This window comes from Musca domestica, unplaced genomic scaffold (assembly GCF_030504385.1).
Source record: "Musca domestica strain aabys unplaced genomic scaffold, Musca_domestica.polishedcontigs.V.1.1 5, whole genome shotgun sequence".
Lineage (NCBI taxonomy): Eukaryota > Metazoa > Arthropoda > Insecta > Diptera > Muscidae > Musca > Musca domestica.
Genome location: NW_026712346.1, coordinates 10,056,550 through 10,082,752, shown reverse-complemented (window position 1 = coordinate 10,082,752; position 26,203 = coordinate 10,056,550). Strand labels below are relative to the sequence as shown.

The 26,203-nt window shown below is 34.0% G+C and overlaps 1 protein-coding gene across 3 annotated transcripts in view; it reads right to left on the bottom strand.

The window, feature by feature from the left end:
* LOC101898046 (atrial natriuretic peptide receptor 2) overlaps positions 1-26,203 on the bottom strand; it is a 110,579-nt gene that overhangs the window by 5,155 nt on the left and 79,221 nt on the right. The window contains exons 3-5 of one of the 3 annotated variants that reach the window (XM_059128060.1): positions 1,897-2,107; positions 1,555-1,806; positions 380-1,487 (exon numbers count right to left, since the gene is read on the bottom strand). In XM_059128060.1, the coding sequence (XP_058984043.1) occupies positions 380-1,487; positions 1,555-1,806; positions 1,897-2,107 (1,571 nt within the window). Of the gene's footprint in view, positions 1-379; positions 1,488-1,554; positions 1,807-1,892; positions 2,108-26,203 lie in introns of those variants that run through there. The other 2 variants (XM_059128061.1, XM_059128062.1) reach the window with 2 other exon arrangements.

The window sequence follows — 26,203 nt, the reverse complement described above, 5'->3', positions numbered from 1 at the left end:
ATTCCTCCGCCAAAAAAAAAAAATCCTAGGGTTTGAGAGATACTATTTTGATATTTTAGATGAATCGAAAATAGTGGGTTGTGGTCAATTTTTCTTTCCATTAAAAACCTAAGTTAAGGTATGACAAACTTTTGAAAAAAATATATCAAAATCAGTTTAGCCGTTCTGAACTGGTGCAATTACCAACAAACGACATCTAATTTTAATACATTAGCATTTAAAATTACATTGTCATTTTATGTTCTTTTTGAGAATCATTAACGGGACGAACAGGCTATAAGTTTGCACAGATATGTGTTGAGGACAATCGGCTAGTCAAAAATTTATTTTTCCCTGTAAAATATACGATAATTTAAAGAAATAAAATAAATGAACTAACCTTTCGCATTTGATGAGGATTGACTTCATTTAGGAACTTTTTATTCGCAATCAGTTCAAAGTTGTTATTCTTCAATGTTGTCTCCATATGTGAAATGTATTCGGTGTACTTCTGTCCATCTTCAGTTATAGCAGCGACGCGCCTCCAACCGAATTCTTTCATCAGACTGATATAGAGATCTTCATATTGTCGATTTGAGCCAATTGTGCGGAAAAAGAATGGATACGCTTGCCGGTCGATGAAGGAAGCACCCTCTGCTGAGTACGAAATCACCGCCATATTCGTGTGTCGCGATATACCTGCTATGGGTTCAACAGTCTCACTGCAGGCTGGGCCCAAAACACCCACCACATCGGGATCATTAAAGTAGTGAATGAAGGTCCTCATGACAATGTCGGCCTTGCACTCGCCATCGTTCTCCAACACACGGAAGTCGTAGTTAGGAAGAATTACGGTACTGCCATTGATTACATTGGCGGCTCTGCGCACAGCTTGAATAAGATTTTGATGTCCCCGACTGTCCTCTAAAATAGGAAAAATACCTCCGACCGACAGTGTTTTACGCTTCCTCAAAACCCACGTACTGTTCTCCACCGATTGAGTCCGCAACCAGCGGCACGCTACATCATCGTACATCTCATTTGTGATGTAGCCTTTATGACTGGCGATTCGTCGTCTGTTTACTTCATTGTAAAGATATCCCAAATCCGGAATCCAGAAGTAGCGCAGGGCGAACATCAATCGTTCATCCTTGGCAACACCCTTGGCATAGTACTTTATGACCGGTGTCAGTTCATACTTGCAGTAGGAGCGAAATAGAGAGAAAAACTCCTCACATTGTGGCAGCGTAATGTACTCATACGAACTGCCAACGACATCTGATGGAATCCAATGCAAAATCAAGAGTCGTTTTTCGGAGTGTCCTGACGTGAAAATGGTATTCAATCGATCTAGTTCAGATCGAAATCGTGGACCAAGCCAGAGAACATTGAGATAGGCCTTCATTTCATCAATTTGGTGTTGAACAAAAGACGTGTCATTTTTGTATTCGGCCAGAAGGGTAGCACACCGAATTGTTCGACAGAGTTCGCCTTGAAAATACTCTGAGCTGTGAATGTAAGATCACGTACAATTAGGGTCATATACAGGGTCATACACATGTCGTCCATTCTTACCCGTTGCTCTGCAATAAATGTTTTATTTCAACTTCGTCCAACACAAATTGGTCGTAAAGTGGATTTGTGTGATTGAGGAAAATGGAATAGTGAAGCGGGTGAGCTGGCATGCCATTACGTCCTGGAGACGCAAACCAACCAAAACGTCCAGGGAACATCGAGACACCCGCCGCATGGACATTTTGCGGTTTGACCGAATGCCCTTGGGCGGGTGTCCACAGACCTACATTCATCATAAGAATATTCGGATTACTGAGAGTAAAAATTAAGAAAAGAGAGAAAATTGATACATATAAAATATTTAGTGCCAACATAAATCGAAAACTGCGTCAACATACATACTTTATGAGGTCCATAATATGGGTGAACTTCTTAGCTTCGTAGTTGGTGTCGTTGAGATCCCCATTGAAGGTAACAGGAAACAAGTACACATTTTTATAATTTAGGACGTCGCGTAGGAATAAAGCAAATATTCGAGAGATGAGCTGGTGCGATGGCCATGACATCACTTGTAAACCAATCTTGTCCATATTCGGAGCAAATAGAGGACTATCTGAAATAAAGAACAGTGTAAATGAGTATAGAGAACCACTTTGGCATATTCATAATGTGTGTTTATCGATTAGTAAACATAGCGTCGGTGTCATGCTTAAGTGTTCCACACGCTACTTTTATACCCGACATCACAATGTGGTACAGGGTATTATGTCCTGCTGCATTTCTTTGCAAACATGGTAAAGGGAACGAAAACTCATGTAATTTTTTCGGATAATTAAACACAGTTAATTGATAATCCGGATTGATTGATTGATCAGCTGTATCAAATATATTATCAGAATACGAGGAGGCCGACACTTTTAACGCGGATGAAACCGCTTTATTTTTCAAAGAATTGTCTCCACAAGGCAAGTCATCTAAGGAGTGCGTAACATTACTTTTTATATGCAATGCCACGGGAAATTACAAAAAAGTTATTATAATTGGAAAGGCTTAAACCTCATGTTGTCTGAAAAGTTAAGTATGTCCCAGTATGTGACAGTAGATCTATGAAGCGAGATTATACTTAATTTAGAAGAAGAAATGGCTCTACAGAAACGAAACACTGTTCTGTTGTAGGTAATGCGTATTCCCACAAGAAACCCCAAAATTTAAAGCACATAAATCTACAATTTTTACCAGAAAATACAGCAATAACCCAGATTTACAGAAATAACCCAGCCCCTAGATCAGGGTATAGTTCATGCCTTCAAGTCATATTATAGGCCGAATATTGTTAGAAAACCTATTGTAGCTATGGAGCTAGGGACAACAGCTGAAAAGATTCAATTCAAGTCAATTAATGTTCTACATGCAATGCACATGATAAAGCGCGGTTTTTTCGATGGTTAAACAAACGTCTATTTAAAATTGTTTTAAAGAGGTATTAAAACTATCGGATTTTGTTATTGTACATGTTAGTAATGCTAGGTACAATTTTACAGGCGAAATTAGTGAAGACGTCCCACGCAGATGAAAATGTGGATATTGAAAGTTCCGATGAGTTTGAAATGGCGGACAATTTAAGAGAAGGATTTAAAGAATTCGTAACATGTGACGAAAACGAAGAATATTTTGGTTGGGTCTGCAGTTGAGGAGTAAGAACAACAACGGGATTGTCCAATAAAAAAAGATACATTCAGACATTTTTTGTACCGAAAACAAGTTCTTATGTGATGCTTATTTTTCGTTTTTAAATAATGAACTAAAAAAGTATTAATGTGTACAACATGAATTTATTTGTCCTCTTTTAATTTTTTAATCAATATGCATTATTTTACTACTTGCGTGAATGGAGGACCTGTATGTATATACATATGAATTGTTTTTATACCCTCCACCTTGGAAAGGAGGGTATATTAAATTTGCCATTCCGTTTGTAAAATCTCTTAATATTCGTCATAGACTGTCTGTCATCTGTTGAAATCTCTATACAGCCCACAATATTCGACGTAGAGCCAAAAAAAAAAATTGGCACAGTAGTATGTATTGTGTCTAGGTTGGTTGGTATTAGAAATGAGATATATTCGTACGTTTTCGTATACCCCCATGTTATTGTACCTTACGATATTCGATATTTAAATGATTTTTCCAAGGATTTGTCCAAAACAAGGTTTTTGTGGATCGTAATGGGTCCACCTACACTGATGTTTAGCCCTAAATAACGGTACATCTCGATATTCGGTATATTGATGGTTGTTGTTGTTACGAATTTGCCAAAAAAATGCATTTATAGTTCTTAATGGGTTCTAGCTTCGGTGGCAAAACATTGAATATCTAGGTACCTAATGGTGGAGGGTATTAAAAGCAGCGAACGAAAACCAACGAAACGAATAACGTACAGCTCACACGAAGTCACAAACTTTAAAAGTTCAATCGTTTGTACTCCAAACAAAACCCTAGACATTTCAATGCCATAAGTACACAAATAATACGATTGCTTTAATGTACTTCGGCTGTGAGTTACCGAGCTGTATTGTTTGCGATCGAATCGCCGGAAACGTTTGCTGTGCGAAATAATATTGTTTTGCACCTTTTTCATTGTATAGCTCCCACAAATAACTTTCATCCGATTTCATATTTATGTCGCTCAGAATCCTAAAATGAACTCTATAACAATGACATTGGGTACGAAGTATCAGATACAGCTAAGAAGTATCATATATATTCCCCTCAAATATTTTGTAAATGATACACCAACCGTGCTATGTTTGCCTATGTGGGTTCTGTGTTGGATCATACGATAAAATTCCATCAAAATTAAGGTCTGTCATATTTGGACCAAATTAATTCCTTTATAGATATATCTCCCATATATACGTTTCATGTTATTTTATATCTAAAATCGCAAACTCCTAATATACCCTCTAAATCAGTGACAAACATGTCTCGGTTTAATGATATTAGTTAGATTTTTCATGGTCGTAAAATATTTTTCGATAATATTTAATTCAAATATTGCTGAAATCTAATTTGTTACATTGTGGGCTATTGCTGACTTTCCAGCCAAATGTTAAAAATACATGATTTCTACTCCAAATGACACACGGACGAAAACAAAAACTGTATTAAAAGACACAGTCATTTCCACGAGTTCTCCACATAAAGGGTGAGATAAAAAAATGCAACAAAGTCAAAAGCCATAACTTTTACATTTACTTTTTTAATTTTATTGATTGAAAGCAAAAAATATCGGAAATATCATCAAATTTTAGAATAATTTTAGATTTGTTCGAATTGGTCACCTTTGGCGCGAATTATGGCCTTCAAACTGCCAATGAAATCGTCACACTCTACCCGAATGTTGCTCTGCGGTGTTTTGGTCCATTCCCGGCGAAGCTTGAGGTGATCGACACTTTGGTATTTTTTAGTGCCAACAATGCTTTCTAAAATACCCCAGACACAATATCCAATGGATTGGTTTCCGGAGATCCATTGTGCGCTGGAAATTAAGCGAGGAATCTAATTTTGTGACCATTCTTGGGTGGCGCGTGCTGAGTGCGATGGTGCTGAGTCCTATTGGAATGTCCAAGGTCTGCGGTCAAAATGTTTGCGTGCCTAAGGCTTCAATACACCCTCCAGAATATTTTCGCGATAATATTCGGTATTTATTCTGATGTCAGGGTCGATTAATACGAGCGGGGAGCGACCATCGGCTGTTATGGCGGCCCAAACCATCACCATGGAAGGCGCTTAAGTTCTGGTGGCCAACCGAAGGTGCACCTTTTCAGCTGACCTCTTTGGCAAGTATACACGATCATTTTGTTTGTTTGCAAACTGCTGGACAACGAATGTTATCTCATCGGAGAAAACCAAATTCGGCAGTTCACCACTTTCGGCCAAGCGATATATTCAGCGATATGTTCAGCTCACGAGCGATTTTTTGGCCATTGCGACGCGGGTTTCGATCAAGTCGCTTCTTTGCTTTTCGAACCATTTCTGCTGATGTTGCTGTTTTCTTCCGTCCACTTCCTTGATGTCGTGTATCACGGTAAGGAGCGATAGTACGAGACACAAAATATTTATTCACATTTAAATGCTGGAGTGCTCTAACGACAGCCACTTGTCGCTTTCCAGCCAAATATAAAGAAATCACGCTTGAATTCCATCACGAATAACTTTTTATTTTGGAAAATTCGCTTATTGTACGCTTGTAAACAATATAATGAGCTGTCACTGAAATAATTTTAACAGCAATCGGACGAGTGGCTTAGAAATGACAGCAGTCTGAAATTTGTTGCAGTTTTTCATCTCAACCTGTATATACAATGTTCCGCCACCGTAGAAACCCATTATAAACTGTAAATGTAACCACAAATACAATTTTTTAGACTACTTCGTGAAAACGTGGAACTATATATATGGCCCAGTCCGCGTTGCCGGGCCGTAGTTTTACTCTTTAATGGATAGTTTTTAAAGCATAATAATTCACAAATCTGGCTCACATAAGTTTGTGCCACTTTTTAGTATAAATGATGACTCGATTAAATAGAAATAAATACCTCTTTCAAAAAACCTGATCTTATTTTTCAGTAAGAGGTTTTAGTTTGAGAGTTAAAAACCAAAATAATATAGCATATATATTAAAAAGTATACATTAACTGTTTATAATAGGCCCATGTAAGATGGTTCTCTACTCCAAAGTAGCCTAAACACACATTTTAAGTCAAGTCGATTCAAAAATATAGTCAAACCCTTCGAAACATGTAAAATCAGGAGGTATTTTTATATGAGCGCTACTCCGAAACCTTGACATTGAAAAATTTCCGCGAAGAGGTCTTCTACCAGAAGCTAAATGCCAAATAAGGGCAAAATCAATTGAAAAATGTGACCAAGAACTTGGTAATAGCTAAAATCACCAGGTACCTTCACATAAGTGTTGTAATGAAGCATGATCCTATACTTATAATTATTTGAAAAAAATTGTTTTTATACCCTCCACCATACTATGGAGGGTATATTAATTTTGTCATTCCGTTTGTAACTCCTCGAAATACTCATGTCAGACCCAACAAAGTATATATATTCTTGATCAGCGTAAAATTCTAAGACGATTTAGCCATGTCCGTCTGTCTGTCTGTGTGTCTGTCTGTCTGTCTGTCTGTCCGTCTGTCTGTCTGTCTGTCTGTCTGTCTGTCTGTCTGTTGTAATCACGCTATCTTTCGAACAAATTGAGATAGAAGGCTAAAATTTTGCACACATGTATATTTTGCCAGTAGGCAGGTTAAGTTCGTAAATGGGCCATGTAGGTCCAAGTTATCATATAGCCCCCATATAACTGTACCTCCCGATATTCAGTATTTTTATGATTTTAGCGACATTATTCGCCGGAATTGTTTCAAATTTGGCATTTGAAGTTCGTAATGAATACTACAGCCTAAAACAGAAAATTATCTGTGCAGGTCCATGTCTTCGTGTAGCCCCCATATAACGGTACCCCCCGATATTCGGTATTTTTATGATTTTTGCGACATTGTTTACCGGAATCGTTTCAAATTTGGTACTTGAACTTCGTAATGGATACTACATCCTAAGTCAAAAAATGAGCCATGTAGGTCCACTTCTTCATATAGCCCCCATATTACGGTACCCCCGATATTCGGTATTTTGATGATTTTAGCGAAATTATTCAGCGAAATCGTTCCAAATTTGGTGTTTGAAGTTCGTAATAGATACTGCAGCATAAAACAGAAAATGGGCCATATAGGTCCACGTCTTCATATAGCCCCCATATAACGGTACCCCCCGATATTCGGTATTTTGATGATTTAAGCGAAATTATTCAGCAAAATCGTTCCAAATTTGGTGTTTGAAGTTCGTAATAGATACTGCAGCATAAAACAGAAAATGGGCCATATAGGTCCACGTCTTCATATAGCCCCCATATACCGTACCCCCCGATATTCGGTATTTTGATGATTTTAGCGAAATTATTTACCGGGATTGTTTTAAATTTCGCATGTGAATTTCGGAATGGATACTTCAGCCCATGCCAGAAAATTGTCTGCGCAGGTCCATGTCTTCGTATAGCCCCCATATAACGGTATCCCCCATATTCGGTATTTTAATGATATTAGCTAGATTATAAACAGATTTTTCTTCAAGTTTCGCATTTAAATAGTGTAATAACTTATGACAAAAGTTGCCTATGCTGGCCCACGTCGTCGTATAAGCATTCAGTATTCTTAAGATTTTAACAGAATTTTTAACGGATTTTATTTATTAGAAAATGCCAAATTTGTACCAAATGGTGGAGGGTATTAAAAGTTCGGCCCGGCCGAACTTACAGCTTTTTTACTTGTTATACCCTCCACCATACTATGGAGGGTATATTAATTTTGTCATTCCGTTTGTAACTCCTCGAAATATTCATGTCAGACCCAACAAAGTATATATATTCTTGATCAGCGTAAAATTCTAAGACGATTTAGCCATGTCCGTCTGTCTGTCTGTGTGTCTGTCTGTCTGTCTGTCTGTCTGTCCGTCTGTCCGTCTGTCTGTCTGTCTGTCTGTCTGTTGTAATCACGCTATCTTTCGAACAAATTGAGATAGAAGGCTAAAATTTTGCACACATGTATATTTTCCCAGTAGGCAGGTTAAGTTCGTAAATGGGCCATGTAGGTCCAAGTTATCATATAGCCCCCATATAACGGTACCTCCCTATATTCGGTATTTTGATGATTTTAGCGACATTATTCACCGGAATTATTTCAAATTTGGTATTTGAAGTTCGTAATGGATACTACAGCCTAAGACAGAAAATTATCTGTGCAGGTCCACGTCTTCATATGGCCCCCATATAACGGTACCTCCCGATATTCGGTATTTTGATGATTTTAGCGACATTGTTTACCGGAATCGTTTCAAATTTGGTATTTGAAGTTCGTAATGGATACTTCATCCAAAGTCAAAAAATGAGCCATGTAGATCCACGTCTTCATATAGCCCCCATATAACGGTACCCCCCGATATTCGGTATTTTAATGATTTTAGCGACATTATTTACAGGGATTCTTTCAAATTTCGCATGTGAAGTTCGTAATGGATACTTCAGCCCATACCAGAAAATTGTCTGTGCAGGTCCACGTCTTCGTATAGCCCCCATATAACGGTACCCCCCATATTCGGTATTTTGACGATTTTAGCTACATTATAAACAGATTTTTCTTCAAGTTTCGCATTTAAATATTGTAATAATTTATGACAAAAGTTGCCTATGCAGGCCCACGTCGTCGTATAAGCATTCGGTATTTTTAAGATTTTAACAGAATTTTTAACGGTTTTTTTTTTTTTTGGAAATTGCCAAATTTGTTCCAAATGGTGGAGGGTATTAAAAGTTCGGCCCGGCCGAACTTACAGCCTTTTTACTTGTTCTTTCTAAAATCTCAAATTACCAACATTTGAGGAATTTGAAAGGGGCTATATCACAATGTAGACCAACCTGACACATATTTTGTACAAATGATACCTCATATAACCCTTAGGACTGTATCAAATTTAAAACTTTATCCTAACTTTCGCAGAGTATAGGGCAAAATATTTGCGGACCTTTGTGTATGGTTAAGCTATATAAAATGGACTCTAAAAAAGTTAGATCCGGGAACCCCTCTTTTGGGATTTTTATTTACCAACCAAAAAATTTCCTAACCCCAAGATCGTCTGGGGCGCAGTATAATTACTAACTATAGCGCATAGTGCTAGTATAAGGTTACTTTTAAGGGTTCGGAAGAATTTCCACTATTTTGTATAGTCCGTATATTACAGGGCCTCTTCATATTCGGTATTTCACTGATTGAAGTCCCAATGAATTTTGCATTTTTAATTCTCATTGGATGGATTATTTCCATATCCAATCAAAATCGAAAACTTGGGTATGGCAACCATACAACAGCATGGTTTTTTCAGTAAGAACTTTCAATTCCAAAAGGCATTCTGAAACAATTCTACACAAAATTCCATATCATAATATAACAGTCAATTTTTTCAGTCCAGCGATTTTTCTCAAAATTTTCTTTCATGAAAACGTTTCCACTGTAATTACACATAACCAAAAGAGATATTGAGTCAAATCGGCCCAGCAGTTCTCAACTGATGTGTTTTTATATTTTTCAAAATTTTTACATATTTTGTTGTTGCAGGTCAGGCTTTATCCCGTTATTGTTGTTTTTTATAAAAAGAACGTTTGTTTATTAGTGGAGAACGATGGTAATGTTTACCAAGGGGTAAGGTTGGGAATACATATATATATATATATATATATATATATATATATATATATATATATATATATATATATATATATATATATATATATATATATATATATTAACTTTATATAACTTATAACTGATACTAACTTTTTAATTGCATTTGTAATATCCCTAAATGTTCGTCATAGACCCCATAAAATCAGCATAAAATTCTAAGTCGATTTGTCCGTCTGTATGTCTGTTTGTTTCAATTACGATACAACCCACATTATTCGACGTACGGCAAATTTAGCAGAACAATTTGTAATTTGTGTGGATGGTTGGTAATGAAAATGAGATCTATCGGTCCATGTTTTGGTGTGGTAATTCGGTATTTTGATGATTTTTGCCACATTTCTCCTCGGATTTGTCTAACACATATAACGATACCTACCGATATTGGGTATGCTGATAATCCTATTCACATTTACGCATACAATTGCTTCAAATTTGGTATTTTAGAAGGTTTGAAAGATGACAATCCTTGAAGTATAAAATAGTCCGCAGAGGTATGGCCCCATATAACGACCTCATACATTTTATGGTTTTTTGATAAGCTAACTGCATTATCTAAACAGTCTTACTGGTATATGAAATTTAAAGTGAAACACACTTGAATTCCGATACTTTTATATACAAATGTTTCCTTTACCCTAAGGTGGATGATAATAATAGTTCTGCCCAGCCAAACTTAATTTTTTACTTGTTTTTAAAGTAATACGTAATATTTGTCATTGAAATTGCGCGTTGGATAATGTCCATATCTTTCATCATAGTACAATTTAAAGACGATTAAACAAATGTCCAGTTCCTTAAATCATATAATGGTTATACAAAACGTGATCAGTTTTTGCAAGGACGGTTTTTCCCAATTGGACGGATTATTGTCATGTGAAAGAAGTAGGTAGGTCCACGTTTTGAAATGAGCCCCATAACGTATTGTCGATTATTTTTGTTTGTTTAAATGTGTTCGCATCTTCTAGCTGAAGCACGATGTAGATCCTGGAGTTGGCAGCTAAATGCCAATTTCAGACATAAAGGTCGCCATTTAACATCGTATTGCGTACTATTTCATTTTTGATATTATTCATTCAGAATTCAAAACAAAAAAAATGTACAATGCTATAAAGTTTTTAAATTGAAAAAATTTCAAGCTAAAAGAATTTTTTCTTTTATATTTTTATTGGCATATTTTTATACCCTACAACACTATATGTTGGGGGTATTATAAGTTTGATTGGGCCAAAAATTATGTAACACCTCGAAATATTGGTTTCCACATAGGAAAGTATATATGGATCTTCCTATCTCGCCGAGCTGAGTCGATCTAGCTATGTATGTCCGTCCGTCCGTCTGTCCATGTTAATTTGTAATCACTCTACAGGTCGCAATTATGGCCCGATCCTCACGAAATTGAAATTGGAGGTGGGTTTTAGGCCAGAATAGAACCCTATTTCTTTTGGAGATGATCGCATACTATTTAGGGGTTGAAATGGACCAAATACTGAAAAATTTCCTGATTTTGCAGTTGCTCTACAGGACGCAATTATGGACCAATCGAAGCGGAAGTTAGCATGGAGCTAGAGCTTCGGGCTGGGCAGAAGCCTTCCAATTTTGGTGGTCATCGGGTAATATTTAGTGGGTGAAATAGACAATAACATTTCTGTTAAATAAAAATCAAATTTTATATTAAACCGCGAATATTTTTAATAACGGCGAAATCACAAATAGGCGAACAGGGCAATTTCGACCGTAACGCAGATGCCAATAATAAATATATCGGATATATATAGCGAAATATATACAATGTATATATACAAAGGAAGGGAATGCTTATATCTCAAGAATGGCTTGTTGTGAAAGTATAAAATCTAAAAAAATCGCATAAAAATGTTGACCAATAATATTGAAGTGTATATTTTGTAATATTTTTTCACCTTACAACACAGGTTGGGGTCATTATATACAGATTGCAATTATCGTCCAATCCTCACAAAAATTTTCATAAGGGCAGGGTTAGACTCAGAAGGGCTAGGCCTATTTTTTTCAAACATGTCCGCAATATATTTAGGGGTTGAACTGGACCAACAACTAAAAATGTTCCTGATTTTGCAGCCGTTATAAAGGTCACAAATAGAAACTAATGGACACGAAATCTTGCATGAAGTTGGAGTTAAGGACAGCGGATAGAATGGACCACTACTTTTGTGTGGAATATTACCAACATTACTTACAGGCGAAGAACTTCTGGCTTTTTATTCTGATTTCGTTGACGAATATAGCCAAATATAGTAGATAAGCATATCAAATAGATGAGTCTAAATTTGGAGATACAGTGGGGCCTCTTACTTTCGCAAAATATTTAGGGTTTCAAATGAACCAAAAGCAGAAAAAAACTCGTGATTACACAATTGAAGTCAATCGACACGCCTGAGAAGAGAGTTAAGGACAGAGAAGAATTTTAGCCTTTTGGATGACCATTGGATTAATTTTAGCTGTAAAATGGACCACACAACTAAAAGCACGACGGTGTGCGTAAATATTGGGCAAATGTCCCTGGTGACATAATTTCAAAAGCCAAATCTTCCAAAATGGATTTGGACATAAGGGGGCTTCTAACATATTGTAGTGTTGTAGGGTATCACATGGTCGGCCCCGCACAACTATAGCCTTTGCTTACTTGTTCGTATTGTTTTTGCCAAGACTCCATTCCGAAGTTATATTAATCGTGAAAATCAGTCAAAACGTTCTTGAGTTATAAGCATAGTAACTAGTAATAAACAAATTGAAAAAAAATCTTCAACCTGTTCGCTGGTTTTTTACAGCGAATGTTTAAAGGTCCTTACGAAGTTTGGTCCTTACTATTATTTTGAAATTTGATTCCATTGAAAAAACGTTCTCTATTTCTTCCCGATTTGAGAGTTTTTGCAATGCAATAGGTTCTATTTTTGATTTTTTAGCAATTTTAAAAAACTAATTATCTTTTAACTTTGGTTTGACCACGTTAAATTATTTTGACATCATCTATTCAGGACCGCCACTCCATAATTGTCGTCCAATTCCAAAAAAAAAAAAAAAAAAAAAAAAAACACTACAAATGTACATTCCAAAATAGTAAGTCAAAATGAAGAAAATAATCATGCAAAATAAAACATTACTATTGTACACTTCAAAAATCAAAATAAATATTTTCAAATTTCACATTGTTACGCGATTTTTTTGAATTTTATCCGAACAATTCCGAATTTGTGTGAATCGTTTAAATCAGATCAGCGGTTCTTGAGTTAAAAGCGTAGTAACTAACACAACTTTATTTTTGATACTTAAAATACTATATACTTAAAAATCTGAACAGGCATAATATGTATATAGATGGATTAGATGATCACTGACCACGCAGTTCCTCAGCTCCCAAATAAATCCCTCGTGTAATAATTTTCAAACCGATATCTTCATTATTTGGCAAATGTAAAGATTTTAGATAACTCAAGATCAAGGACGTAAAAGTAGGCGTGGTCATATATATATATATATATATATATATATATATATATATATATATATATATATATATATATATATATATATATATATATATATATATATATATATACTGAGCCCGGTGCGCTTCGCTACCCCTTTTGATTTTATATGCATTCAAAAACAAATTTAAAAATTAAAAAAAAAATATTGCACTCATTTAATGCGTTAATAAACAAAATCATTACAAAAGCAGTAACATGACATGCATACACGAAGGGTTTGTCATTTGGATTTATTTATTTCATAGCAAATACCAAGCGTGCAGGAAACTGCATTTTTTTAAGTAGAGTGGCATTCTTCGCCGTAATAAGCGTATTTCAAATTAATTGTTGTGTTGTTTTTTAGTGTTAGCCTAAGGCGTTGTGGGTCAATGGTTCTTATTAAAACCATATCCCAATGTGATCCGATTTAAATATAATTTTAAAAAAATTACTTTTACACCAAACTCCGCCACACCTTTCATATTTAATTGAAATTGGTGCGTCAAATATGTGAAATCGGCCGAGAATATATATATGGGAGCTATATCCAAATCTTAACTAATTTCCAATTAATTTATCACATTTATTATTATAACCAAATTCCGCCACACATTCTGAATTTCATTGGAATCGGTCATATATATCGTGTTTGGTGCATAATATGTATGAAATCGGCCGAAATATATATGTTATCTATATCCAAACCTCAACTGATTTCAATATAATTCGGCAATTTTTTCTGGTGCCAGATTTTGTCTCTCTCGCTTTGGGTGCATCAAATATGTGAAATCGGCTGAGTATATATATGGGAGCTATAATCACATCTGAGCGTATTTGGATATAATTTGTCAAATTTATTTTTGTACCAAATTTAGCCACTCATGCCGAATTTCGTTGGAATCGGAAATACGTATCGTGTTTTGTGCATCAAATATGTGAAATCGGCGGAAAATATATATGGGAGCTATATCCAAATCTGAACCGATTTTAATATAATTTGACTAACTTATTTTCTAATCAAAATCCCGTTACATATTCCAAATTTCTTTGGAATCGAACATACATATCGTGTATGGTGCATAAAATACATGAAATCGGTCGAAAATATATATGGGAGCTATATCCAAATCTGAACCGATTTTAATATAATTTGACAAATGTATATTTGTTTTAATTTCCGCTACACATTCCAAATTTCATTGAAATTAGAGATACATAGCGTGTTTGGTGCATCAAATACATGAAATCGGTCGAAAATATATATGGGAGCTATATCCAAATCTGAACCGATTACAATATAATTTGGCAAACTTATTTTTGTTCCAAATTCCGTTACGTATTCCAAATTTAGAGACTGTATCTTCAACCAATCAATAGATATGTGCATATAAAATCAAAATTTTTGGGAGGTACCTCCGATTCTGATGCTATATCTCCAGTTCCAAGTGGAAATTCAAAAATGTATATAGCCTATGTTACTTTTAGGCGATGTTTCCGTATATATGGAAATTTTCAGGAAAATCTATTCAGCGGTTTTCGAGTCCATAAATTACAAACAAACATACAAACATTTTCCTCTTATATATATATATATATATATATATATATATATATATATATATATATATATATATATATATATATATATATATATATATATATATATATATATATATATTCACTTGGTATGAGAATCATTGGAATCATGCCATAATTACGGAAGTTAGAACAAAAAAATGTACACAGTTTGTGTGTGTTGTGTGAATAATAGAAAATAATATGGTATACCCTTCGTACGTTATTCCAAAGTAAATGCAATGGACAGAAGCTTAAGATGAAATAGCCTCATATCTGAGAAGATTTAGTGAAAAAAACACAAATTAAAAATATCTGAGAGTATTTGAAAGCAAAGCTCAACTTTGCAAAACAACATTTGATGAGGAAATAATTGTTGGCTATAGCTTAGAGTCTTGAAATTATCGTATAACTAAAACTTCTATGTTTTTTGGATTTGCGCTCTTCTTAGGAGGCCATTACTACCTATCTAAACAAATAAAATTAAAATAAATAAACCAATCCTGAACCTCTAATAAAAAATCCACAAACGTTTCTTGTCAATGCTACTTGTCACGAATACTTCTATCTTCCATATTTTCAGACCTGTCAATCCGTAGCCAGCTTGATACGATCTTAAATCGCTTGAAATCATTATTGCACCACAAAATGTATTAAAAAGATGTTTCATGTGCAATCATAGGTGGTATGATCTACTGCACATAAATTCCAAATATTAACGGTAGCTCCACTAAATATGCCCAGTGATGTAGGGCATCATACGCCCGATTTTCGACCTTTCTTTACTTTGTTACTATCGAATTTTGGCGTTAAAAGGTTTTAGCCGCATTTTGATACTTAAAAATCTGAACAGGCATAACACATAAACAATTACAAACACAAAGCAATCTATCAATATATCTAAAAATATGCGCAGATTACAATTAACAATCAACTTGTCATTAGGAAATTAATACATAATAATTAAATGACCTAGTGATCGGTCTGGCGCAATTTATTTTAATACAGGCTCTACATTTGGAGGGCTTACTGCTATACCGAATCAAGTCATGAAAAATAAAAAATGCCGAAATTATTCCCAATGTCTCTGTTTACTCTGTAAAACACAATGTCAAAAAGTGTTTCGTTCCAAAGATAGCGGTAAAAAACCTAAGTCAACGACTGTCATTTTCGACTTTTTTCCAACCAAAAATGAACCAAGTCAGTGTGTTTCACTTTGAATCAGTACTATTGGTGAGCACGTGTTTATTGTCGTTCAGTTTTCAATATTATTAAAAAAATCAATCTTTTCTATAAATGGATAGTAGTATTAGCAGTGCTAGTGATTTTTCCAGTAATGAAGATGAGGAATATTTGCTAGCCCCAAAAATGATGAAAACGGAAATGACGAATTTTTTATGTGTAAATATTTGTTGAACCGATGGTAAAATTAAGAAGGTAAAGTCATTTAAAATAAGCTTATCCATCTCTGCATTTTGTGCACTCTGTCAAATTTCCCTGCCTAGAAAGCATGTTCCTATCTCTGATGTGTGTATGTACAATTGATTTACAAATAGACATTTTGACAATCAGATGTTGTCAAATGAATAACTTTCAAAAAAATATAAACATATAATTGCATGACTTTACCTTGTTAATTCAACCATAGTTGAAACCTTAAATTTTCCTTTGTCCTTGTTAACATTAATGTATTTTTTTTTTAAATGAATTTATTTTAATTAGTTTTCCTAAAAATCACAATTACAACAGAAGCACCCGTAGCTGCCAGCCGCCAAACCAAGATATGATTTAAAATAAAACTCCGAAATTAGTGCGAAATTAATCGCTAAAGTCAACTATATTTAGTCATATAACGAACACTTTATTTTATATTTTTGACTTGGTTCACTTTAACAGTGAAACCTTCAAATTTTATTCAGAGTAATAATGAACCAAAGTATATTTTTTGTTTTTGAATATTTTTTAGTAATATATTTAAATTATTTTTATTTTAAATTAATATCATTAGTTAATTTTTAATATAGACTTTTATATTTTCTTTCGATGGACTAAAATATTCCTTCCAGAAATTAATGGTAGTGCATTTACTTTACCTCTTAATATCTTCGAATTATGTTTTTATGACTTAGTTCGGTATAGCTGTGAGCCCTAATTTATGAACTGAGAGATCTAATCTAGCTGGTACACAAAAAGGAATTTCAGACAAAAGCTCCGGACAAAATATTATATTGAATAGCATAAATTGCAGATTTTTTATACCCTCCACCTTAGTATGGGAGGTATTTCAAGATTGTCATTCCGAACTTACTGCTTTTTAACTTTTCCGTTTGTAACAACTCAAAATATACATTTTAAACCCCACAAAGTATATATATATTCTTGATCAGCATAAAATTCTATGTCGACTTAGCAATGTTCGTCCGTCTGTCCGTCTGTGGAAATCACTCTAGCTAAGTAGGTTGATAAAATTTTACTCAAATGTGTATTATATCTGCAGGACTTTTGGTACACCCGATATTGGGTATTTTGACGGTACCACCCGATATTGATGTTTTAGCGACATTATTTATCGGAACTATTTCAAATTTAGTATTTGAAGTTCGTAATGAATACTACAGCCTATGACAGAAAATTGTCTGTGCAAGTCCACGTCTTCGTATAGCCCCCATATAACGGTACCCCTCGATATTCGGTGTTTTGATGATTTTAGCTACATTATTTACCGGAATTACTATGCCTATGATAGAAGATTGTCTGTGCAGGTCCACGTTTTAGAACCCCCATGGTAGCTCCCTACGTTCGGTATTTTGACGATTTTAGCTACATTATAAACAGATTTTTTTTAAGTTTCGCATTTAAATTTTGTAATGACTTATGACAAAAGTTACCTATGCAGGTCCATGTCGTCGTATAGACCCTAATATAACGGCTACATTCGGTGTTTGTAAAATTTTAACAGAATTTTTAACGGTTTTGATTTTTTTTGAAAATTGCCAAATTTGTACCAAATGGTGGAGGGTATTCAAAGTTCGGCCCGGCCGAACTTACAGCTTTTTTACTTGTTATTTTGAATGATACCATAGCTAAATGAGGACAATAAAAATCAACAGAAAAAGAAGACGCTTAAATGATGCTCTGCGCTTAAATGCATTAACTGAAATGTTGTGCGCATTTATATGACCTATACTTTCCAACGCTTCATTCTGAACATAGCTTGAATTTATTCTACAACTTATCGTTTACACCAATGAGCACATTAACAATTTGCCAGTTGCCACTCTTCACAGTTCTGGCGTGATGAATTTTGTGAGGATGTACTGCATGATCTACAATCTAAATAACAACGAACGACTCAATGATATTTTGGTTTGATAAGACTCTCCAACTTCTATTAAAGTGGCTGAAGGGGAATGACAAAATTAATATGTCTTTTTATTTGGTAAATGTTATCGATCGGCATAAAGTGGAGCAAACTTATGTAATTTCATAAACTTCGTTAAACTTCAGCATGGAGGGTATTACAATTTCGGCTCAGCCGAACTTAATTCCGTTTTGTTTGTTCATAAGTAATATCTATTATATTTGATAATTAATGCCAAATATGTTAACCGTGCGCCAAATCGCAGGTATGAATGTTTATGGTAGACTAATAGTTGAAAACACCACCTGAATATTAAAGATGTTGAAGGCGATGGTGATTGACACCAGAGTAACATCGTGTTATACAAGCAGGGAATACACAATTCCATTGGTATTTCAAGCAACAAAATAGGTTCCATTCAACTTTGAAGTGTAAATAATTTGTTAACCAATGATACGAGGATTTGAATGCTGTTTTTTATAGGCTAACTGGGCCGATCTAACATGTTATATTGCCGAAAGAACTCTAGTTATAAATTAAAACTCGAATGATTTTCAATTCTTCTTATTCTTTAAGAATAAAATGCCAGTTTTACAGGTCCGCGTTGCTTAAGCAAAAAATAATTATTTTGAGTTTGTTAAGTATGCGATATTTCAGACCAATGTTTTGTTAAAAAATAATGGATTGAAATTGAAGTCAATCTATCAACTGTTGTACACTTTTCCATCCATCTCTCAAAGGCACAATATTTAAGATAAATTCATGAAATAGCCACTTGTCATACCCCTCAGATAATTGGTATAGCAATTTCGAAGAGCCTCTGATATGATATTTTAAGATCTCAGTAGATATTCGCTACAACTTGTATATAATGGTATTGCACATTCTTCTATACCTAACCACAGCAAAGTTCCATGTAGATTAAGCTGTTTTGAAGTTTTTTCTATTGAATTTGTAAGTGAGATTAATATAATGTGCCAGATGTATAAAAATTTAGCATCACCTAGAACAATTAGTAGATTTTTTGTGCGTATTTCCAAACCTGCTTCAAAATCTCGACCTTAAGCACTAACAATAACCATAAAGAAAAAAAAAACAGATTTCAAGCACTATGCGTTCACCCAGTTCTAAATTGAGTATTGAGTATATACATATATATATATATATATATATATATATATATATATATATATATATATATATATATATATATATATATATATATATATATATATATATATATGTATATATATATATATATATAATCCAAGTGGTTCGGTGGAATGTGTGAACCGATTTTGTTTCTGCAGACTACATATGAAAAGTGACGTCAGTACCAAGATCGATGTCTCTGTATGTATATTGATTCATAACTTACATCCATTTTAGTGGATTCATTTCGAAACATGTATTTTGAAAATATTTCAGTGCGTGAGTGACTGACTGTGATAACGGTCAATAAAAGAAAATTGTGTTAGTTACTACGCTTTTAACTCAAGAACCGCAAATCTGATTTTAACGATTTAGACAAATTCGGAATTGTCTCTCAGCAGAAAAGGATAAAATACAAAAAAAAAAAAAAAAAAAAACGCATAAAAATATGTAATTTTAAATTGTTCATTTTGACTTTTGAAATGTACAATATTAATGTTTTATATTGCATGATTTTCTTTTCACTTGACTTGCTATTTTCGAATGAACATTTGTAGTGTTTTTTTTATTCTAACAGTATATGTAGTCTTTTTGGGGAGTATAAAGCGACAACGGCCAAAACTGTTATATGTGGGTTTTATGTATTTATTGGGTAAGTGGAAATATACGAATAATATCATTGCAAAAGATAATAAGCTATTAACATAAAAATCAATATTTTAATTACTTTTTTAAAATCGCTAAGAAATCACGAAAAAAGGCTATCTCATTGCAAAAATTGTAAAATAGAAAAAAAAAACACTTTTTTAATGGAATCGAATTTCAACATAATAGCACATTCTATTGAAAAACTTCGTAAGGACCTTTTTACATTTGCTGTAAAAAATCAGTCAACAAGTTGAAGATTTATTTATTTTTTCAATTTGCTTTTTTGTCAATTTTATATAAAGTACGATTTTTTCAATTTAGCTTATCATATTGAATTCAACCGTATTTTTGTGAACAAAATAAAGAATTATTTTCACCATATAAAAGAAAATTATGTCAGTTACTACGCTTATAACTCACGAACAGCTTGACGGATTTTAAGAATTCATACAATAAAATTAAATGGCGATCTTTCATGCCTAAAATTAGCATCTAGCTTTCAACTCAAGGACCTACATCCTGCTTCAGCTGGAAAATGCGAACACATTTAAACAAACAAAAATGACCGGCAATGCGTTATGGAACGTGGACCTACTTCTTTCACGTGACAATAATCCGTCCAATGAGAACTCAAAATGCAAAATTCATTGTGACTGCATTCAGTTAAATAACGAATATAAGTAGTGCAAAATAGTAAAGCGAATTGGACATTTAGTATAAAATGGACTTCTTCCTTAACTTTCAAGATACTTTAAATCGCTCTTGCAGGTCATGATATGGGTCATTACCCCCGGATAAGGGTACAACCCGATTTCGAATATATTTTACATTTTAAGCATATTTTTCATTCTAATTTTGGCAAATGCTGGTAATTTGAGAAGCAACCATCCTTGCAAAGAATGACCACGTTTTGGTATAACAATCATATGGTTTAAGCTATTTTTTCAGTTTTTTGGCCCTTATTTGGCATCTTTGTTTTAAAGGAGGTAGAAAACCTCTTCGCAAAAAATTTCGGTGTAGGGGCCCATCTTAGTCTTAACCACATTCATCAATTGTATTTATGCAATTCTGGGATGGAGAACCATCTTATAGATAATAGTCCACATAGGCATTTATTTACGTATGGTCCCCACATTATGTGTGCTCCCAAGTCCACTTATGTGGATGTAATATTCTAATGAATTAGTACTCCCCAAGAGAACATTGGTTGGGAACGTAGATTTTGGATGTACGTCTGTATGAAATAAACTCCGAAATGCCAAACTGGGACTCATTCAGTCGGAAATTGTGGCAGACACATGAAAACAATTACGAATACTAGAAAACAACACTGGTTCAAACATTTGTCATTGAATTATACTATGATGAAAAAAATATGGAATTCATGGTGTCTCCAACGCACAATTTTAATGACAAAAAATTAATTCTATTATTACGGTAATGGGTGTACAGAGTAATTATCTTTGACTATTCTGAAATCATTATAAGATGGACGAAACTAAATACCACGCAGCACGGTATCCTAAACATTTGAATGGAAAATGTTGCAAAGCTCCTTACAATACCAAATATTGAACTGAGTTTTCATATGGGTCTATATAGATGTTCTATATCATATAGGTTTTTGACACTCAAATTAAGCCTATAGCTGAAAAATAAGATCAGGCTATTCAAAATACCTATAACCGAAGGTAGTTGAACATATATTATAATTTTTGCCATGAATATTTATGTATTTTTAGAAATTACTATGGAGTCATTACTTATAATGAAAATTGTACTCAGCTCTGTAATTTATTATGCTTTAAAAAATATACACTAAAGACTAAAAGTACGGGTCGGCAACGCGGACCGGGTCACCCACCTACTATTCTATATTATTTGGGTTTTTAACTCTCAAACTAAAATCTCTTACAGAAAAATAAAATCAGGTTTTTTGAAAGACGTATTTATTTCTATTTAACCCATTAACGCCGGCTCCCTTATTTGTTGGAGAAAAATGTTGCAACTTAGTGGAGGATGCCATAATGTCACTCATATTCCGCGCACAAAAATTCAGCCCCTATCTCTACCCCTTGCTCGTGCAGGGGGTGGTGCGTTTTCGCACCCGTCGGCGTTACTGAGTACAATTTTAGTACTAGAAAATGTTTTAATAAATTAATATCATTGTAAAGGAAAATACATGAATTAAGTTGAAATTTTAATATAATTACTCAAAAATTAGGCGATAATATTAAAAATAGTGAAGATATACATGTTCCAAAGGTTGCACGTTATCATACCCTCCACCTTGGAAAGCAGGGTATACTAACTTTGTCATTTCGTTTGTAACATCCCTAAATATTCGTTGAAGACCCTATAAAGTATATATATTCATAATTAGCGCAAAATTCTAAGTCGAATTAACGATGTCCGTCCGTCTGTCTATCTGTCAGTCGAAATCAAGATACAGCCCCATTATTTGACGTAGAGCATCAAAATTTAGCAGAACAATTTGTATTGCGTCTAGGATGGTTGGTATTGAAAAATCGGTACCCGCCGATATTGGGTATTTTGATGATTTTAGCCACACTTTTCGAAGGAATTGTCTGAAATTCAACACAAGGAGTTCCTTGTGAGTACTATACCCTCTGAAAGAGAATTGTCTTTATAGGTACAAAATATCGTATATCGCCCCATACATCGGCACCTTCCAATATTCGGTATTTTTAATTTTTTTTTTGAAAATTTCCTAGTTTGTTTCATATGGTGGAGGGTATTCAAAGTTCGGTCCGGCCGAACTTACTGCTTTTTTACTTGTTCTAATTATGAATATTGGAAAAACTTTGTTTGAGGATATAGCAACGCTAATGGGATTTGACGTGCCTTTTGCACTCTATTTATTTATTATTATACTATACTTTTTATAGTAGTTAAACAGCTTAATTTAACAAATTTACAATACAAGGATTCGAATATACGTGCTGGATGTTGATAAGTCTGAAGAGTATGTCTCTTTTTCGCTTTTCTGCAACGTCAGTCTATTATGACTAAGAGGGTAATGTCATTTGATACAAAGAAAATATTTTACCTTATAAAAAGAGAAAGAATCATCCAATTGAAAATCTATGAAAATCGTAATAAACGGATCAGATTTGAATATAGCTCCCATACATAGTGCCGTCCGATTTTATAAGTATTGCACAATACATAAGTAGTGAACAATACAATACAATACCAATGCGTAATATCCGTCCGAATCAAATCAATTTAGGTATACGCAGGCAGGTTCAGTCTAGAAGTATATCTGGCAATCGGTTCAGATTTCGATGCTCCCATATATATTTTCGTCCGATTTAAATTTTATTGTGCGCCACATGTTTAATATGTATCTAATATGGATGGATTTCGACACATCCGAGTGAATTCAACCCTGAAGCAAGCACTTCTAATTTGGTGAAAATCGGTATAGTTATAGCTCCCATATATATGATTCATCCGATTTGGGGTTTAAGTCCCTCACATTGGTAATCTGTACAAATATAATTCAAAAAAATTTCTGATAAATTTCATCGAGATCGGTTCAGATTTGAATATAGATTCCATATATATCTTCATACAATTTCATATTTATTGTGCACCAAATATGTAATTTTAGGTCAAGTTGGCTGGATTTTGGCACATTCAGCTGAATTTATCCTGGAGCAAATATGACACTTGTTTAAACTCTGTTCCCATATATATATATATATATATATATATATATATATATATATATATATATATATATATATATATATATATGTATATATATGTATATATATATATATATATATATATATATATATATATATATATATATATATATATATATATATATATATATATATATATATATATATATAACCTCTTTAGATATCTTTTAAGCGAAATGATGCATTAAAGAGATCGTGACAGAGAGCAGACGGTGTAACAGCTACTTTGATTGGAAGCGCTTCATTAGCGTTCGCACATATGGTTAACCGAAAATACTTTTCTTAGTAAAAAAGTACCCATTAGCGCCGACGGGTGCGAAAACGCACAACACGTATATATGCAAAGACGTTTATATGTACAATTTTGAAAATTTTATGAGTTAAATATAGGGCAAAGGGCTACCGATCCATACCAATACATATTTAAAAAATATTATTATACCCTACCCTATATGGTTTCCCACATACGAAAGTATATATGGATCTTCCTAGCTCGCCGAGCTGAGTCGATCTAGCTATGTATGTCCGTCCGTCCGTCTGTCCATGTTAATTTGTAATCAAGCTACAGGTCGCCATTATGAACCGATCCTCACGAAATTGAAAATGGAGGTGGGGTTAGGGTCAAAATACAACCCTAATGTTTTTGGAGATGATCGCCAGAAATTTTTCCTGATTTTGCAGTTGCTCTATAGGTCACAATTATGAACCAATCGACGCGAAAATTTACATGGAGTTAGAGTTTGGGACTGGGCAGAAACCTACCAATTTGAGCGGCCATCGGACAATAATTAGCGGGTAAAATAGACCCTAACTTTTATGTTAGAAAATAGGAAAATTTCCACCAAACCGCGAATATTTTTAATCCCAGCCAAACCACAAATACATTAAAAGATCACTTCTGACCATTACAGTGATGCTAAAAGCCAAGAAATCGGATATATAGCAAAATAGGTACAATGCATATGTAAAAGAATTGATTTTATTTATTCTGCTTATAAATCAGGAACCGCTGGGCCGATTTTCACAATTCACATCAATTTGGAATTGCCTCTTGCCAGAAAACGATAAAATCTAAGAAAATCGCGGGATAATATACCAATAAAAAAGTTATATCTTTTGTTTCATTTTTTTTCATTTTTGTCATATTTTTTCAATTTGACTTACAATTTTGAATTTTAAATTTTCTAAATTTTTACACCCCCCAACACTACATTTTGAGGGTATTATATGTATGTCGCAATTATCTCCGATCCTTACGAAATTTTGCATGGGGTGTTTCGGAATTGAAGCTTATTGTTCTTAGGATGTGCATTTAGAGGTTTAAATGAATAAAAAAAAATTTTCTAATTTTGTAGTCGTTCTATAGGCCACAATTGAAAACTAATCGACACGAAATTTCGCATCGGAAGAGAGTTGAGGACAGAGAAGAAGTCTAGCATTTTGGATGACCAATGGACTCTTTGGCATTATTTCGAAAACGAAATCATCCAAAATGGATTTGCATGTAAAGGGACTTCGAACCTATTGTAGTGTTGTAGGGTATCACATGGTCGGCCCCGCACGACTATAGCCTTTGCTTACTTGTTTTTTTTCTTTATGGTCATTGTTAGTGCTATATATATATATATATATATATATACTAGCTGGCCCGGTCCGCTTTGCCGGCCCGTACTTTTAATCTTTGATGCGTATTTTTTAAAGCATACTTGAAGGCAGAATGTTGTCAGAATAGCCAAAAAATTAAAAAAATGGGCATTAATTTTTTTGTCATTTAAATTGTGCGGTGGAGATTCAATAAAGTCCACATTTTTCGTCATGGAATAATTCAATGACGATTAAACAAATGTTCGGTCCCGTGTTACTTTCTAATTTCGTATTTTTTTCATGCTTCTACCACAATTTCCGACGGAATGAGTCAAAGATTGACATTTCGAAGTTTATTTCATACAGACGTACATCCCAAATCTACGTTCCCAACCAATATTCTCTTGGGGGTTACAAATTCAATAGAATACCAAATTTTCTTTTCTGACCACACATTGGTTTGGAAAGTGGACTTGGGGGTATACTATACTTAAATAAATGCCTATGTGGATAATTATCTGTAAGATGGTTTTCTACCCCAGGTAGCCTCAGGACTAAGATGGGCCCTATTCCGAAAAATAAAATCTTTATGAGAAGAGGTTTTTTCCCCCTTAGATGTCAAATAAGGGCCTTAAAAATGGAAGAAGAGACCAAGACCCAGAAAATAACTTAAATCATATGATGGTGATACCAAAACATGATTATTTTATGCAAGGATGGTTTCTTCTTAAATTATCAACATAAGCCAAAATTAGTACGAAAAATATGGTTAAAATGTAGAATATA